The 20,131-nt window shown below is 38.0% G+C and overlaps 1 protein-coding gene across 8 annotated transcripts in view; it reads left to right on the forward strand.

Moving 5' to 3' along the window:
• Window positions 1–20,131, forward strand: part of FER (FER tyrosine kinase) — a 477,482-nt gene that overhangs the window by 420,514 nt on the left and 36,837 nt on the right. The window contains exon 19 of one of the 8 annotated variants that reach the window (XM_049857800.1): window positions 17,523–18,519. The exons of the other annotated variants lie outside the window; for them this stretch is intronic. Coding sequence (XP_049713757.1) covers window positions 17,523–17,610 — 88 coding nt within the window. The 3' untranslated portion in view covers window positions 17,611–18,519. Of the gene's footprint in view, window positions 1–17,522; window positions 18,520–20,131 lie in introns of those variants that run through there. 8 annotated transcript variants of the gene reach the window in all.

Raw genomic sequence — 20,131 nt, forward strand, 5'->3', positions numbered from 1 at the left:
TTCCCTGCCTTTTGAAATTGTTGTTGAAAGCACAGTATTTTCCTAGAGATGGTTATTAAAGTGACATAGAAAAGAACTGCACCTTGTTTTTGATTTTTTTTTTTCCCAGCTCGAACCTTGTAAGAGCATCTGCTGGGAGGAAAGAAAATGAAACCAAAACATCTTTCTGCCTCAAATAAATATTTCCTGATAAATTGGAATGCCGTTCATGCTTACTCCTTTCAGATGTAATACACTAGAAATAAGGCATTCCGCATAGATTTCTCCCCCTACAATTAAAAGTTAGTCTGATAGAGCCATATAGTTATCTCTTAGGGATTCAGTCAGGTTTCAGACTCAGTGCTGCTGATTGTTTTGCCTTCAGACCACATGGGAAGAAACAGTGATGAATCAAATGACGGGGATGAGAAGAGATTCCCGATGTCTGCTGTCCACCAGGAAGCCCTGCTGCCTGTTAAATGCAGAGCTGGTTCAGTCAGTTTTCTCTCATATCCTTTCTGTATTGGCATTTTAACAACTTTCCTTGAAGGAATAAAAAAAACAAAACCTCTTGCCGTGGAGTCGATTCTGACTCATAGCTACCCTATAGGATAGAGTAGAACTGCCCCATAGGGTTGTCAAGGAGTGGCTGGTAGATTTGAACTGCTGACCTTTTGGTTAGCAGCCAAGCTGTTAACCACTGTACCACCAGGGCTTCCTTGAAGGAATAGTATATACATAATTGCAAATGGTTTTTGTAAATGTTTCATGGGAGGAAAAATCCTGTTCTGGAAGCTTCCAGTCATAACTTGGTGTGCAAAATTGCTACTCCATCTTATAAAATTTCTTCCCTACTTCAGGTGTTTAATGCCTAGAGCTGTTAGGTTTTGGTTCTCTGTAGTAAATGAATTAACTCGTCAAAATCCTGGTTCAAAGTAGAGTCTGTGAATAGATGGTTCAAGCCACCTCCTTCCCAATGTCTTCGTAATTTCTTTTCATTCTCATTACCTTTTATTTTGTCTAATTTTAAATTGACAAGGAAGACACAGCTTGGCAGTTCTTGACCAGCATCACATGTGTTTTTCTGGGTCTCTTTTTCTGAGCAGAATGTCAGCTGTCCATGTCCTGGAATGAGAGGAGACAAACCTTTGAGACTTGTCACGTGGTAAATTGCTTCTTTCCATGGTCTTTTAACTACCACAAAATTATTGGATGGGACTATGCAAGTAAGACGCTTGTGGTCCACCGAGGGGATAGGACAGTTTTGCTAATGCAAATGAGGTACATGGAACCCTTGTAGCATATTGGTTGTTTTTGCCATCCTCCTAGGCTTAAGGAAACCCTGGTGGCGTAGTGGTTAAGTGCTACAGCTGCTAACCAAAGAGTCGGCAGTTTGGATACGCCAGGCAGTCTTTGGAAACTCTGTGGGGCGGTTTTACTCTGTCCTATAGGGTCGCTATGAGTCGGAATCGACTCGACAGCACTGGGTTTGGTTTGGTTTTGGTGCTAGGCTTAAAGGGAGCCAATCCCAGAGGTTGGAGGGGGAACTCACTACCATCAATAAGAAGAGCTGAGAGCGGAGCACATCTTTTAGATCTGGGAACCCTGTGCTAAGAACTTCCTAGACAGAAGACAGAAAGAACCATAACACTGAAGATGGCACAAGATGACAACAGCACAGGACTGGCAGGCTAGGCTCACCGACTCATGGAGCAGAGCAAGAGACCTGACCACCGTCAGGCAGGAAGCCTCTTGGTGGAGTGGGGTGCCTCAGGGCACTTTTTGATGAAGCTTTGTAACACTTACCCAAGCAGGGCAGAGGCCATGCTGAGGGCCAAGTGCTGAGAGCAGAGGGCAGAGAGCAAGGGCCAAGGGCCAAGAGAGAGGCCTGCCTGTGGGCATGGCCGAGAAGAAGCTGTCCTGATCAAAGAACTGTATCCTGAGTTGTTCCTCATACTTCCAAGTTGATTCTGATCCTGAATTGTAACCTGTTAATTTGCTAATAAACCCCACAATCATGAGTATGGCCTGTGAGTTGTGTGTGGCCGTTGCAATGAATCATCCGCTGCAGCAGAAAGGTAGAGAGTGCCACAGGAGGGACGGCTGGTTTCAGAATTGGTAAAGTGGTTAGAGAGTGGAGGTATGCCTGACCTCCACCTCGTAAGAATCCGCTTTGTGGTGATGCTGAGGATGATACTGATTGTCCTCCCAGCTCAGGAAGTTAGACGAGGAGGTCTGATGCCATGCCGTTTTTGCAGGACCAGACTAATTGTGTGACTCTATAAAAAACACTGAGAATTTCTCTAAATTCTGAATTCAAGCTAAAAATAGAACTCTAGTACCTGAACTTTCGGTTGGGAATGTAATAGCCTCATGGATGAGGGAGTTTGAGGGGGAACAACACATTGATATATTACCTTATTCTTTGCCACTGAGTGTAATGATCTTTTTCAAATTCTGCCTCTTCAGGGTGTGCCGAAAGGCTTTGGGAGACTTACCATACATAAACACCAAATGCAAAGGTCAAGAGCAAAGTAAATGTGTAAGATGAAAAATAGGAAAAACAGGATCAATTGCTTAATGCAGAGTGTGACAGCGCTGTTAATGTATTCCGCTTCCGACTTCATCATTTGTTGTTAGTTGTCGTCAGGTGGATTCCTGCTCATGGCAACCCCATGAGTTCAGAGTAGAACTGCTTCATAGGGTTTTCAAGACTGTGACCTTTCAGAAGCAGATGGCCAGGGCTGTCTTTCAAGGGCCTCTGGGTAGGTTTGAACCTCTAACCTTTCAGCTAGTAGTCAGACACTTAGCCATTGGTACCACCCAGGGACTCCTCATTATTTGTAAAGGGCTCAATTATTTGCTTAATTATCCTTTTGTAATAGTTTTTGTAGATTACTTTTGTAATTAGTATTTTTTAAACTTTTCTAAATCTTGAAATCATTTATTAAATGTTTTTAGTGGTCTAAAAATATACGTACTTTTCCAGGAATGCCTGCTTTCAAGGCATTTTTGTACAATTAATATCTCTAAAAAAATACAAATTAATAGGAAATATAGAAATGATGAGTTTCCTAACATTTAAGAGAATAACTCAATTTCTATTTCAGTAGTAAGTGTTCTAGTTCATAGTTTCTTCTGTAAGAATTCGTCATCCTAACCCCTTATACAAAAGTAAGGGCAGTTATACCACTATTTTATTTTCTTAATTATTAATAATTATGTTATTCATTAAGGCAACACTGTTTTTTCTATTGCATAACATCATTAAGATAAAGTAATATGGAGGTAGTTTATTGAATTTTATTTTGTGTTACAAAAAGAAGCCAAGTAGAAAATGCAGGTGCCTTATAGATCCCCTAGCTGTTTAGCATTAGAAACGCCCAGTCAGGAGCCTCATACTCCCACCAGTCCTTTCTCCATGTGTCTCACAAATACCCGTCACAGAAGGTACTGATCTTGTGGAAATGGCACAACAAAAATCTCTCCAATATAATAAAAAAAAGCAGAAAATTTACTTTCAGAAGCATTTTCATATATTAAGAAAGGTAATTTTTTTTTTTTTTCATAAAAACTGACCTTCAAAGTGGTTTTTATCCTGATAAAGAAATTTTGGCAGGGAAAACAACCTAACCCCTCCTCCATTTATTTCTTTAGTATAATACAGTCATATCAGTTTGCCTTGTTGCAAACATTTTCCTGTCGTGGTAGCATTCAGCAAGCTGGTGGTTTATTTTCTCTTGACTAGCTAAAATGGAAAAAAAAATTCCACTGTATTTTTATTAGGATAGAATATAAAGTATCTTGAATTTATGTTTTATTTATTTCAGTAACTTTGATCATACCATTTTGACATAGATCAAGGGTTATAATTTCTTGCCATTTAAAATGACTGTTCACTGAGTATGGCTGGTTTATTTTCCCTGTAACTTACTGAAGACATTTAGAAATGGCTCTACTTAAGTCTTACCTTGAATCCCATATGCTAGAGTTGTTGAAGAAAGGGATTATTTAAATACATTTATTTGCTTGATTTAGCTTAAAAATAAATCAATTGACTGTGTGGCCCCTAAATTATTTTGCAGTCCATGTAAGAAATCCTATAGTAAGCTGTGAGTTTGTGTTTATGGTGATGGGAAATTTGACATTGATTAAGGATAATGGCTATACAGCATGATTAATGTAATTGATATCACTAAGTTGTATCACCTGAAAAAGGTTGAATTGCCAATTTCTTGTTTTATGTACATACCAAAAACCAAAACCACTGCCGTCAAGTCGATTCCGACGGTTAAGTGCTACAGCTGCTAACCAAGAGGCTGGCAGTTCAAATCTGCCAGACTCTCCTTGGAAACTCTATGAGGCAGTTCCTACTGTGTCCTATAGGGTCTCTATGAGTTATATACATACATGTGTGTATATATTTTACGATAAAAAAATTCATTAGGAAAAAAATCCCACAGTAACATACTATCCGAGTTCTTCATTAATAACACCATTAACTGTAGAGTGATGAAATATATTTGTAAGACTCTTAAAGGATAAATACAGTAAAAATATACCAATTTTAAGGGTACAGTTCGATGAGTTTTACCAAATGTACATAATCATGTGTAAAAATGACTTGAGGGCAGTGTCTGACCTCCTCTAACATTACAAGGGGAAAGGAAAATCAAGACCAACAGCCCAAGGCTGATTCCTATGAGGCAGAGGTCAAACATGCATTCTACCATCTCTATCAACTCTCTAACCATCCCTCCCACAGCACTTTCTACTTCTCTGCTGGGTTGGATAGTTCATCGCAATGGCCACACAGAACTCACAGACCATACTCATGGTTATGGGGTTTATTAGGGAAGCAACAGGTTATAGGTTACAATACAGTTCTTCCATCAGGACAGCCTCTTCCCAATTGTGCGCACAGACATGCCTCTCCCTGGCCCTAGGCATCTCCCCAAAGGCACTCAGCTTTCTTTCTCCTTGGGCTGGGAAGCCTACATCTCCTGTTGCTAGGTCTCTGCTTCCAACCCTTATCAACATCTTCAGGGTACAGGTCCCTCTCTCTCTCTCGCCTCTCTGTGTTTCTCTCTATCTGTCTCTCTCTGTCTCTCTCTCCCTGTCTCTGTCTCTGTCTGTCTCTCTCTCTCTCTCTGTCTCCTGCTTCCAGGAACTTCTCAGCACATGGATTCTGGGTCCAAAGGATGCAGTGGCTCCTGACTGTTCTTCCTTGGTGGCGGTTGGCTCTTCTCTCTGCTCTGAAATTGGCTCTCTTTTAAGGCAAAACCGACCAATTCCCTTGGTGCACCACAATTACCCTATCACACAGTCTCGCCCAGTCACCTAGGCAGGAGTTACAAAACCATGGCTAAAAAGGCCACACAAAAGTAATCAGTCACACTGCATCATGTAACCAGCACATTATTTCCATCACCCCCAAAATTTTCTCATCCTGCTTTGCTGTCAGTTCCCTTCTACTGCCCCAGGCTCCAGAAAACCACTGGTCTTCTTTCTGTCACTATAGTTTAGCCTATTACTAAAATTTCATTTAAATGCGACCATACAGTAGGTAGTCTTTTGTTCTAGCTTTTTCACTTATATAATGCTTCTGAGATCCATCCATGCTGTTGCAAATATTGTGTGCCTTTTTATTTCCATCGTATGGCAATACTACAGTTTGTTTTTCCAATCTCCAGCTGATAGGCATTTGGGTTATTTCCAGTTCGGGGCTACTGGGAATAAAGGTGCTATGAAAATTAATAAATGTCTTTGTGTGAATATATATTCTTATCTTATTGGGTAAATATCTAGGAGTTAAATGGCTGGATTATATGGAAAACGTGTGCTTAACTTTATAAGCTTCCAAAATGTTTTCCAAAATGGCTGTACCATCTTTGCATACCCACCAACAATGTATGAGAGTTATAGTTTCTCCATATCCTTGCCAACACTTGTTGTTAGCCTTTTGATTGTCAGTCATTCTGGTGTATATTACTTCCCTGATGATTAATGATACTGAGTATCTTTTCTTGTGTTCTTTTGTGAAATGTCTGTTCAAATCTTTTGCGTGTTTTTAAAAATCAAGCCATCGTGTTCTTATTATTAAGTTGTAGATATTGTATTTTTTGGATACAAGTCCTTTATCAGATAGGTATTTTGCAGATATTTTCTCTCCATCAGCGACTTGACTTATTTCTTAATTACATCTTTTGAAGAGAAGTTTCTGATTTTGATGGTTTATCAGTTTTGTCTTTGATGGATCATGCTTTTGGAGGTATGTTAAGAACTCCTTTGTAACCAAGGTCAGAAAGATCTTCTCCTATGTTTTTGGGGTCTTCCCTCACTCCTCCACCCCCGACACCCCCACAAAAGAAGTTTCCTAGTTTTAGCTCTTTCCTTTAGATCTAAGACCCATAGAGTGCCTGGCTCCAGTCTTTCCTGATTTGAGACCTTTTATGACTCTTCCCAGCATTTGATTCTTTGCTTACTTGCCTGTATGGTTTCTGGCTTTGCACACCTTATGATCAGAACATGTCTATCATTCCCCCAGAACGTTGCCTTTTCTGGGGAATTCCCATTCCAGGCCTATCTCATCTCCTTCTGAAGGTCAAAATACATCAAAAATCTACTTTTAATAGTATCCATTTTCCCCTTATTTTTTAGTAGCATTTTTAGAAATATATTCTTCGATGCCATATGCATACCTCTGCCATAGCATCCTCTAGAAAAATGCCAAATATTTTCTTTATTCTTTTGCCTGGTAAAATATGTAAAAGTTCAGAAATGTATAGGACTTGAAATAACCAAATATTTAAATTCAGTGTGAAACATTTAGTGTGAAAGTTCAGAAAATTCCATTATGTTAATTTGATCATAGTATAATAAAAGCCTATAAAGATAGCACTGGAGCAGTTAGTCTCTTAAGTAAGGGTAAAACTATGAGAGATTCTTCCTAAGTCACATCAAACATGATTTCCACATCTGAATAACCACCCTCTTGTTGTCGTTTAGCCGCTGCCAAGTTAGCCCTAACTCATGGAGACCCCATGTTTGTCATAGTAGAAGTGTGCTCCATAAGGTTTTCAGTGCCTGATTTTCAGAAGTAAATTGCCAGGCCTTTCTTTCAAGGTACCTCTGGGTGGACTCGAACTACCAACCTTTGGGTTAGCAGCCTACTACTTAACTGTGTGCATCACCCAGAGACTGAATGATTACCTTAGCTAGCATGTAATTGACAAGCATGTAGAGCTAACATGATCTACTCTAGCATGAGGCATTTCTAATCATCCCTCCCCATCGACTCCCTTTTTTTGTGTCCCAGCTTATCCTCTATAGACCTCTATCAACTCTCCTACAAGACTACTTTGTAGTGCCACAGACAGGAACCTGATCTTTCCTAACACTACACAGTGCTTTGTACATATTAGGTTCCCAGGAAATGTTTGCTGCTGAATGAATGATCTTATTGTTTCTTTGACATTTCCAGAGAAGGAGATAGTATCATCTACCTATCTATTAAAATCCTAAAAATTGCTATGGGTAGGAATTCTGCCATCTCATTTGCTATTTAAACTCACTTTCTTCCACAGTGTCTTATTCTTCTTAATCATAATCATATTATCAACTAAAATGCTACATTATCCATTGACTCTCACTCTTTTAACGCCATTCAAACCAAAACCAAATCCGTTGTCATCTAGTCGATTCCAACTCATAGCGACCCTATAGGACAGAGTAGAACTGCCCCACTGAGTTTTCAAGGAGCACCTGGTGGATTTGAACTGCTGACCTCTTGGTTAGCAGATGTAGCACTTAACTGCTACACCACTGAAGGTGGCATTTTACTAAACTTAATACCTGCTTTTGAGTTTTTAGTAAAATGATGATACCTTCTTTGAGTTTGGGCTTCATTTCATAAATCCTCTTCCTGAACCATTGTTGGCTCAGCATGAGTAGAATTCTTTGTTATTATTGTTGGAAAGAACTTTAATGGGTGATTTTTAGAGGAAAAAAATGGATTTTGGTACAGAAATAAGCATCTGCTCTTCTAGTGCAATCAGAAGGAAAAAATCACTTTCGGTGCATCCAGTTCAATTTTATTTTAAATAAAATATTGAACATTAGGGGCCCTGGTGGCTCAGCGGTTAAGAGCTTGGCTGCTAACCAAAAACTTGGCAGATCGAATCCACCAGCCGCTCCTTGGAAACCCTATGGGGCAGTTCTACTCTGTCCTATAGGGTTGCTATGAGTTAGAATCAATTCAACAGCAACAGGTTTGGTTTGAGTTTTTTACTGAATGTTCATTTTAAAACATTACCACTGCTTCGTATTTTCTTTGATAAACCAAAAACCCAAACCTATTGCTGTCAATTCCAACTCATAGCAACCCTACAGGACAGAGTAGAACTGCTCCAACAGGGTTTCCAAGTAGCGGCTGGTGGATTGGAGCTGCTGACCTAGCAGCCATTGCTCTTTACCACCGATCTGACATAAATAGATTCAGAATATAAGAGAAACTTTATAGAATTTTCTGGGGGCCTCATAAGGTTCTAGACAATAATTTTATTGTTTAGCACATGGCAATTTGATGAACTATACATACTTACTCTATAGCTAATATAATAGATTATGGAAACATTCAGAAAATAAAACCAGTTCCTTATCTGCATAATGGTTGTTTTGTCTATTGCTGTACTAATAGGTTCAGTTACCAAAGTACCTAATCTTCATAAAACCTAAACCAGTTAGCTTTAAACAGTAATTGACTCTGAAATTACAATTGGACAAGGCCTAGTAGAAAACTTACCCCTGTTTCTTGAAAACATATTTGCTCCCAAAAAGATGTTCCCAGAGGCCTTGATGAACCTGGCTTCATATAAGCCAAACAATGAAGCAGGCCCAACTTCTACACAAAGTGACATCATTACCTGTTTAATAATCAGACCACACACTGTTATAGTGAGTTTCCATAATTACTTTTGATTGTTTCAACATGGATCAAATTTGAATGACCCACTTTAATTAGTGATGTTGTTGTTGGGTACCATCGAATGGATTTAGGTTCTTAGCGGCCCTTTGTGACAAAGTAGAACTGCCTCATAGGATTTTCTAGGGTTTTTTTTTTTTTTAAATCTTTACAGGAGCAGATTACTAGGTCTTTCTTCTCTGGAGCCTCTGGGTGAGTTTGAACCACCAACCTTTCAGTCAGCAGTCAAGCGCTTAACTGTTGCACCACCAGGGCTGCTTTCAGTGATGGTATTGTTAAATACTCACACGTGGCCTCCATTTTCCTTTATTAGTGTTAGTTAAGTTGCTGTTTGCTTAGAAGGCAGATCCTCTGGTCCCTGTTGGATATTTGCCTCTGATGCTGCCGTATTCAATCATTGCTGATGTTGCTGGCTTTTCACCTCTTACATGTTTTTTACATTGTCTCATTCTAAATCAGTTGTAAAGCTTCACTTCTTTCGTTCTTGCCCTTAATTCACACTGTGCCTGGGTTCCCCTGTTGTCGCGTTCACTCTTCTTGCTGCATTTTCCATTTAATACCGTTAACAAATCTTTTTGGTGAATTCTGCTTTTCTAGAAATATAGAACAGTTCTTTTTATTCTAACTTATGCTCTTTTTTCTCAAATTCTATTTTCTGATAGCAATATAGTCACACCTGATTTTTGTTTGTTAACATGTGTTTCTTATGCCTGTTTTCTTTTATATCCTAACTTTATTCTCTTCTAGTGTGAACAGGATGACTTCAGCATGTTTTCACTTACCCCACTCTGTTCCATTTCCTCCCTTCCGCTTAGCATAGTGAAGTCATCTGGGGTTTTCCTGCCATTTTTTTAAACAGAATTCATCAACATTTATTTAGACAAAATTTTAATTCTCATTTATTTCTTTTCCCATGTTGTTTCTCACTTCCCACTTCTTCCCCTTTTATGGATCCTCTTTTTACATTATGTGCAGTATTCCCATGAGTAATTCTTTTAGAAAATGTCTTTGAATTATAAACTTCCTAAGTTCTTGTAGTACTGCTGGCTTCCAGGAATTTTTGAAAGCATACTTGTTTTCCAGAATCATTGTGAAAAAAATTTTTTTTTTTTTTTTTTTTTTAATGTCTTCTTCATTTCAGGGGTTTCCCAACAGGAAGGAGAGTAGACACATGTGGTCAGTTTACCAGCTTAATCCAATAATCACAGATTTTGTTTTTCACTTTTAACCCAGAAGCTAAAATTGACCCTGAATTTGGATGGCAGCTAATTGTTTGAGTTACTGAAAGCATCCTTATTTTGATGGAAATTTAGTAAGCTCTAATGTTGATTCTGGTGGTGAATGCCTGGCTGGGAATTAGGCACTCTTGACTATTCTAGTAAGGGCACATTTACAAGATACAGACTAACTCAGCCTGCAATGTGCTGCTTGTACAATGATCATGAAAACAGGTAAGAAAAATAAAACAGGGCCGAAAGGGGTCCTAAAAGTGTCATTCTTCCTGTTGCCGGATTCTAGCTTACTCATGCAAGCCACACAAATATTCCTTTTTTAAAAAAATGACTTCTGAGACATTGCATAGCCATTTTTATTTACAGTGAATCCTTAACCAAGAACTCCAACAAACATTGGTATATTCCCTTCCGGACTCACCGTAGCATTATTTACTGGCTGTACTGTGTATTTTCTGTATCAGTTATATGTCCTATTTTACCTTCTTTTCTGCAATAATTGCATTATATCTAACTTCTTCATATGTGCAAGCTTTTCTTCCAACAAAATGGCAAGCTCTTTTAATTCAAAAGCTGTGTAATATTTAGTAATGCCTCATTTAACTAGCTCCTGCCAGATTAATCTAAGTTCCATGAGGACATGGATTCATGCCTGTTTTGTTCACTGCTTTGCCTACAAATAGTAAGTGCTAAATTCATATTTGTTAAAGGAATCAAATAAATTTGTTTTATCCCTTGTCCTTTTCCTTCGCAATTTTAAATCTTTTTATGGAAATCATTATAAAGTATCACATTTTCCTGCTTTCTGAAGCCCAAGTGTACCCCACAATCATTAAGCTATATGGATCACTGAAGGTCATTATCCATATCATTTACTGTGATTTCTCTAATTTGATATCAGAATTCCCTGAAAGTCCTTCAGAGAACTTTACCTCTAAATTAACTGGCTTCAGTATGGCAGGCATTGATAAATTATTTTTCTTCTCTTTCTATCAGGCTAGGAATGCTAGTACAGAAGCCTGGGGGTCTCAGAAAGCTCTGTGGGAACATCATTTGCTGGACATGAAGGTATCCCAAGAAGCAGTGTCTTAAAGAGATACTGCTCAAATAGGATGGAGGTCAAATGTCATGTTATTTGAAAAAAAAACAAACCAAACCCATTGCAGTCAAGTCGATTTCAACTCATAGTGACCCTACAGGACAGAACAGAACTGCCCCATAGGGTTTCCAAGGAGTGCCTGGTGGATTCAAACTGCAAACATTTTGGTTAGCAGCCGTAGCTCTTAACCATTATGCCACCAGGGTTTCCAAAAGGCTTAAAAAAGGGAAAATTCAGATTAGTAGCTTACAAAAAGCCAGATAGGAAAATAAATTCAAAGCTGAAGATGAGAAACAGAACCAAAAGCAATTATTGCACCAGTGAGAGGGTGCCTGCAATAGCTTTTTATCAGGTATGAATTGGAAGGAAGTAGACGATTGCTTCAGTCCCTTCATGTGAACAGTGATAATTTTCTTTAATCTCTTACTTCTCTACTCTGCCTTGCTCTTCAGCTATCATTCTCCCTACTGTTAATGAACCTGCTATACCAATTATCCATAAAATGCCGCCCCAAAATTTAGTGGCTTAAGATAACAACTGCTTATTATTTCTTATTGTTCTGTCAGTTTGGGTAAGCAGTTTGGGCTAAGCTCAGCTAAGTGGTTTTCTGCTGTTCTATCCTTTATTTATTTTTTTTTATCCTTAGGTCACTTATGTGACGTCAGTCATCTGGTACTTGACTAGGGCTAGAGGTTCTAATATACCCTCAGTCACATGTGTGGAGCCTCAGTGCTGGTCATAGGCTAATCCTCTTTCTTCCCTGACGTGTTTCTCATCTTTACATTATACCAGGAGGGTTCCAAGAAAACAAAAGTGGAAGGTGCAATGACTCTTTGAGAGTACACTCCAGAGCTTTATTATATCACTTCTGCCACATTCTGCTGGTCAAAGTAGGTTACAAGGTTGGCCTCGATACAGGGGTGAGGAAGTACAAAATATATTGGTCATTTTTTCAGCCTACCACACCTGCCTTTAAGAGCTACCCCTTACCTTCTAACCTGTAATTTTCAATATTGTAATTTACATGCTCACATAGTATCTCTTCTTAGAGAATTGAACTCCTTGAAAGAAGGGACTAAGTTCTGTTTTTCAGCAGCACATTGTAGACACGCTGTTACTAGTAGGGCCTCAATATATGAATGTTGAACAACTGGAGGACTAATTAGTTGACATGTACATACATATGTATGTATGTATACATGTTTCTAAGAAGCCCTGATGGTACAATGGTTAAGCATTCGGCTGCTAACTGAAAGGTTGGCAATTAGAACCCACCAGCTACTTGATAAGAAAAAAGACCTGGCAGTCTGCTCCTGTAAAGATTAAAAAAATTACAGCCTAGAAAACCCTGTGGGGCAGTTCTGCCTGTCACATAGGGTCACTGTGAATAGGAATCAAGTCTACAGCACACAGCAATCATCTTTTTATACCATGTTTTGTGTACTTTTAGTGTCTAGATTCTGTATATATAAGATTAATGGAACAGTACTTCACACAAAGTACAGAGTTCTATCTGTAATGGGATTTAATTGATTTCAGTTTAAAATAGTAGGGATTTCTGTTCATGTCAAGAAATTACCATAGAATGCAGCGTTCTTACAACGTAGAAACTATTGTGTAATATTTGTTGCATTTCCTTGATCAGTTCCCAGATTGAATAGCCAGATGTGATTTCATCTCCTTTCTCCACCACTATCATCACGCATGTTGAACCTCATAGCATGTTATATGCTGTCTTGTGCCATGTAGCTTAGTGTCATAATAATGACCATTTGTGCCAAAACAACGTTTTAATAAGAAAATGTAGTCCCTAATTACTTCGCTTTAAAAATACTTTGATAATCTAAGAGATAAAACAATCACTGAATATCATCTAAGATTCAATTGATGACACTGATGTGCCTGTTTAATATTTCATAGTTTTAAAATTCTGTGTCCTTCTCAGTGAAAGCAGTGCTCAGAGGTCAATTTATATCAATAAATGGCACACATCCAAAAAGAAGAAAGGGCCAAAATCAAGGAATTATCCCTACAACTTGAACAAATAGAAAGAGAGCAACAAAAGAAACCCTCAGGCACCAGAAGAAAACAAATAATAGAAATTAGAGCAGAACTAAATGAAATAGAAAACAGAAAAACAATTGAAAGATTTAACAAGACCAAAAGCTGGTTCTATGAAAAAAATCAACAAAATTGATAAACCACTGGCCAAACTGACAAAAGAAAAACAGGAGAGGAAGCAAATAGCTTGAATAAGAAATGAGATGGGCAATATTACAACAGACCCAACTGAAATTAAAAGAATCATATCAGATTACTATGAAAAATTGTACTCTAACAAATTTGAAAACCTAGAAGAAATAGATGAATTCCTAGAAATATACTACCTACCTAAACTAACACAAACAGAGGTAGAACAACTAAATAGACCCATAACAAAAGAAGAGATAGAAAAGGTAATCAAAAAACTCCCAACAAAAAAAAAAGCCCTGCCCTGGACAGATTCACTGCAGAGTTCTACCAAACATTCAGAGAAGACTTAACACCACTACTAAAGTAATTCAGAGCATAGAAAAGGATGGAATACTACCAAACTCATTCTATGAAGCCACCGTATCCCTGATACCAAAACCACGTAAAGACAACACCAAAATAGGAAATTACAGACCTATATCCCTCATGAACTTAGATGCAAAAATCCTGAACAAAATTCTAGCCAATAGAATTCAACAACATATCAAAAAAATAATTCACCATGACCAAGTGGGATTCATACCAGGTATGCAGGGATGGTTCAATATTAGAAAAACAATTAATGTAATCCATCACATAAATAAAACAAAAGACAAGAATCACATGATTTTTATCAATTGATGCAGAAAAGGCATTTGACAAAGTTCAATACCTATTCATGATAAAAACTCTCAGCAACATAGGAATAGAAGGAAAATTCCTCAGCATATTAAAGGGCATTTATACAAAGCCAACAGCCAACATCGTCCTAAATGGAGGGAGCCTGAAAGCATACCCCTTGAGATCGGGAACCAGACAAGGATGCCCTTTATCACCGCTCTTATTCAACATTGTGCTAGAGGTCCTAGCCAGAGCAATTAGGCTAAAGAAATAAAGGGCATCCATATTGGCAAGGAAGAAGTAAAATCATCTCTATTTGCAGATGACATGATCTTATACACAAAACACTAAGGAATCCTCAAGAAAACTACTGAAACTAATAGTTCAGCAGAGTATCAGGATACAAGATAAACATACAAAAATCAGTTGGATTCCTCTACACCAACAAAAAGAACATCGAAGAGGAAATCACCAAATCAATGCCATTTACAGTAGCCCCCAAGAAGATAAAATACTTAGGAATAAATCTTACTAGAGATGTAAAAGACTTATACAAAGAAAACTACAATACACTTCTTAAAGAGACCTAGAAAAACATACCGTGCTCATGGGTAGGAAGACTTGACATTATAAAAATGTCTATTCTACCAAAAGCGGTCTATACATTTAATCCAATTCAGATCCAAATTCCAACAACATTCTTTAATGAGATGGAGAAACAAATCACCAACTTCATATGGAAGGGAAAGAGGCCTTGGATAAGTAAAGCATTACAGAAAAAGAAGAACAAAGTGGGAGGCCTTACTCTACCTGATTTTAGGACCTATTATACCGCCACAGTAGTCAAAAGAGCCTGGTACTGGTACAACAACAGATACATAGACCAATGGAACAGAATTGAGAATCCAGACATAAATCCATCCACATGTGAGCAATTGATATTTGACAAAGGCCCCAAAACGGTTAAATGGGGAAAAGACACTCTTTTTAACAAATGGTGCTGGCATAACTGGATATCCATCTGCAAAAAAAAATGAAACAAGACCCATACCTCACTCTGTGCACAAAAACGAGCTCAAAATGGATCAAAGACCTAAATATAAAATCTAAAACAATAAAGATCATGGAAGAAAAAATAGGGACGTTAGGAGCCCTAATACATAGCATAAACAGTATGCAAAACACTAACAATGCAGAAGAAAAACTAGATAACTGGGAGCTCCTAAAAATCAAACACCTATGCTCATCCAAAGACTTCACCAAAAGAGTAAAAAGAATACTTACAGACTAGGAAAAAGTTTTTAGCTATGACATTTCTGATCAGCACCTGATCTCTAAAATCTACATGATACTCCAAAAACTCAACTGCAAAAAGAGAAATAACCCAATTAAAAAATGGGCAAAGGATATGAACAGGCAGTTCACTAAAGAGGACATTCAGGTAGCTAACGGATATATGAGGAAATACGATCATTACCCATTAGAGAAATGCAAATCAAAACTACAATGAGATTTCATCTCACTCCAACAAAGCAGCATTAATCCAAAAAACACAAAACAGTAAATGTTGGAGAGGCTGTGGAGAGATTGGAACACTTAACACTGCTGTTGGGAATGTCAAATGGTACAACCACTTTGGAAATTGATTTGCCGCTTCCTTAAAAAGCTAGAAATAGAATTACCATACTATCTAGTAATCCCACTCCTCGGAATAAATCCTAGAGAAATAAGAGCCTTTACACGAACAGATATATGCACACCCATGTTCATTGCAGCACTGTTTACAATAGCAAAAAGATGGAAGCAACCAAGGTGCCCATCAACAGATGAATGGATAAATTATGGTATATTCACACAATGGAATACTATGCATCGATAAAGAACAGCAATGAATCTGTGGAACATTTCGTAACATGGAGGAATCTGAAAGGCATTATGCTGAGTGAAATTAGTCAGTTGCAAAAGGACAAATATTGTATGAGACCACTATTATAAGAACTCAAGAAATCATTAAACAGAGAAGAAAATATTCTTTGATGGTTATGAGAGGGGGGAGGGAGGGAGAGTGGGAGAGAGGTATTCACTAATTACATAGTAGATAAGAACTACTTTAGGTGACACACATAATACAGGGGAGGTCAGCACAACTGGACTAAACGAAAAGCAAATAGTTTCCGGAATAAACTGAATGCTTCAAAGGCCGGCATAGCCGGGGCGGGAGTTTGGGGACCATGGTTTCAGGGGACATCTGAGTCAATTGGCATAATAAAATCTATTAAGAAAAAAAAATTCTTTGTCCTTCTAAAGTTGCCACGTGGGTAATTATTCCAGACGTAATTTCACCAAGATACTGTGATACTCGTTTTGATTTGCAGCCATCATGTTTTTTCCTCTGGTAGTTTAGAGATCATTTAAAATTTTCCAAAAGTCTTTGGGATCCTTTAAGTATGATAAGCTTTTCATATACATAAGTTATCATTTTACCCACCTTGAGTCTTTCAGATATTGTTTCATGTAACTGTGGTCTACAAGTTGATAAAAGCAAATGTCGTTAAGAGACAAAAAAAAAAAAAAACACATACAAAGTTAATATTTGCTTAGACAAATAATTCATCATGAACGCAAAATGAAGTTTGTGTGGATTGCATCAAAGAATCACAGAACAAATAACAACTAATCATAGAAGGGCATTTGGTGAATATTGTAGGTAAACATTTTTAAAAAAGCTTTATCTTACGGAACTGCAAGGAGAGAAAAATAGCTACACATATGAGATAAAATCTTAATGTAATGCCATAAAAATAAAGTCTTATCAAAAATAATGCAAAATTATTAAAATTGAACAAAGATAAAGCAAGTTTTCCTGACTATGGAAAGAAAATATATAGAGACAGGAAAGAAATTGAATTTCAGATCTTTGTTCAAAGATAAAGATGAATTATCATAAAATGACCTGTATTCATAACTTAGACTCTACTGTTTGGATTTTGTACATTGAAAACAATCATGGGGCTGAAGGGAAATTTATTATAAAGTTACCTGGAATATCACTTCATAAACATAGAAAACATTAGAAATTGAAATGAGAATAGTGAAAATTTCATTTTAAAAAAACATAAATGGGAGGCAAGGAAAGAACTGTTGAGATATCGGAAAGTCACTGCTTCTCTTGAATTTCTATAAATATTGAAAAGTATTTTTCATTAACAGAATACTTGTGCTACAATACATATGACTAGATATTTCTCCCTCTGCACATAGTGGCCCAAACTATTCTAAAGACTTTTTCTGTGGTAGTAATGTCAGATGTCTAAAGACATTTTCTGTGGTAGTATGTCAGATGCCTCCATGTGTCTGTCAATTTGTCTAACCGTAGGGGCTTGTGTGTTGCTGTGATTCTGGAAACTATGCCACCGGTATTCAAATACCAGCGGGGTTACCCGTGGAGGACAGGTTTCAGCTGAGCATCCAGACTAAGACAGACTAGGAAGAAGGACCTGGAGGTCTACTTCTGAGAATAATTAGCCAGTGAAAACCTTATGAATAGCAGCGGAACATTGTCAGATATAGTGCCAGAAGATGAGCCCCTCAGGTTGGAAGGCATACAAAAGGCAACTGGGAAAAAGCTGTCTCCTCACAGTAGAGTCGGCCTTAATGACGTGGTTGGAGTCACGTTTTCAGAACTTCATTCGCTGATGTGGCATGACTCAAAATGAGGAGAAACCTCTGCAAACATCCATTAATAATCAGAATGTGAAATGTACAAAAATCTGGAAAAACTGGCAATCATCAAATAGAGAAGGACATCATGCTTGGTAAAATTAGGTCAGCGACAAAGAAGAAGACACTCAACGAGATGGATTGACACGGTGGCTACAACAATGGGCTCAAGCATAACAATGATTATGAGGATGGCGCAGGACTGGGCAGTGTTTCATTCTGTTGTACATAGGGTTGCTATGAGTTGGAACTGACTTGACGGCACGTAACAACACCAACAATGCCAGATAAGGCTGTCTTTCCACCTGCCTCTCCAGGAGTATGGAAGAGTCTAGGCACCAACAAATTAGAGGGCAAAGTACAAGTTGGCCGTGTAGCTCTCTCTGATTTGGGAGGATTGGAATGCAGGGCAATCCAGGAACAAAGCCCATTACTGATCATTTCAGCAAAATATAAAGTCACTGGCATCTCTTGCACAGAGAAGTTTATCCTACAAAGAGCTAACCATTGCATCATCTACAGGTCCTTCAATATCTAAATCTAGGTGCATTCCATCATAACTACAGTATTAGCTGAACATTTTGTGGACTGTAAAAATTGAAATGATCCTAAGGCTCATTATGGCACTTCGTGTATGACAAATTATGCAGTTGCCCTGCGCCTTTATGTGCCTTTTGTATCTTAACTTAGGTCCCAATATGAGTATGTACATAACATTGTAAGAGTATAAACTATACAAAATGGTTATGGAGGGATTGTTATGTATCTTTGTACAAAATAGAAAAATCAAATAGAAAATAAGAATGTAAAAGAGAAGATAGACAATTGAATAAAAAAATAAAACATATTTTAGTCCTCTCAATATATTCTATATTCCATGGGCTCAGCACTGAGTCATGGGCTCCATTCAATTAAATTTAAATGGGAAATAAATCAAGTCCCAAGAACAAAATGGCAGAAAGATTGAAGAGTATAAGTTTTGTCAAGATAAACTTAACAGTATTTCAAAGAATTCAAAAGAACACCCAGCACTGTGGAATACTGAAAGAACATGGGCTTTGGAGTAAGAGAGATTCCTTAGTTAGCCACTTAGCAGCTATGTGGTCTTGGGCAAGGTATTTAATCTCTGAGCACCAGTTTCTTTATCTATACAATAGAGAAATCTACCCTGCAGATTTTTAAAAGTAGGGATAACAGGTAAAGCTTCTGGTATCGCAGCTGGCACATAGGTGCTCAATAAAATCATTACTATTATTCTTACAGGGTTGGAAAGAATGTTTTCTTGGTAGTACCAAAAAAAAAAAAAAAAAACCCAAACGAACTGCAGTCTAGTTGGTTCTGACTCATAGAGACCTCATACAGTCTCGAAGTCTGTAAATTTCCACAGACGCAGACTGAGACATGTTTTGCTCTTGGAGCTGCTGGAGGTTTCGAACTGCCGACCTTTCAATTACCAATCGATCACTTTAACCACTACATCACCAGGGCTAGCCCACAGTTACTCAGCAGAGGCAAACTAAAGGATGCCTGCATTGTGATAGTTTGGTCCCGAGGTAAGTGGAACGGTTGGCCACGTGGAGCAGCATGGCATTCTTGTGACTCACTTACCCAGTTTCATTTATATTCGTTAGCTGCCAACACTCACTGTTGCACTGGCAACCTAGAAAATTCTTCACCAGGACTATCTAGCACCACTGTGCGGTACCCAGTTGATTCATCTGGTCAGTTAGAGAAAGACAATGCCTTTAACCTAGAGTATACCAAATGTTAAGAGTTGAAAGGACCATACCCTAGCTACCAGCCAGTAAACCACAGACCTCTGGTTTCAACAAATTATTGCAAGTGTTCCAAACGTACACGGAGCATCATCTGAGACAGAGTAATGTCCTGTACATATCTATGTTCAGCATGATTTTACTGTTACGATTAATGAATGACAAATTCGTTTCAAAACATTGCTGAATTCTTAGTAACTTTTCATCGTGTATTTCCCTATTATCCATTATGAAACATACAACTGTCATATCAGGTTGGATATAGTGCTGAGGAAACACAAAATTATTTGATATCATACAGGACCCATTATGCTTATAAAAGTCAAGAACTGCTATTCTCATTTCTATGGTTCTGGGAAATGATAGGTCGTGCATATGCTTACATAGTCTGTTAGGAGAAACACTGGGCCTAGAACTTGAGTCTCCTGATCCGTAGTCCAGATCCATAATACAGTGGAGGTGTTTGTATCATTGCATCCAGACAAATTTG

The sequence above is a fragment of the Elephas maximus genome, chromosome 2 (assembly GCF_024166365.1).
Source record: "Elephas maximus indicus isolate mEleMax1 chromosome 2, mEleMax1 primary haplotype, whole genome shotgun sequence".
Lineage (NCBI taxonomy): Eukaryota > Metazoa > Chordata > Mammalia > Proboscidea > Elephantidae > Elephas > Elephas maximus.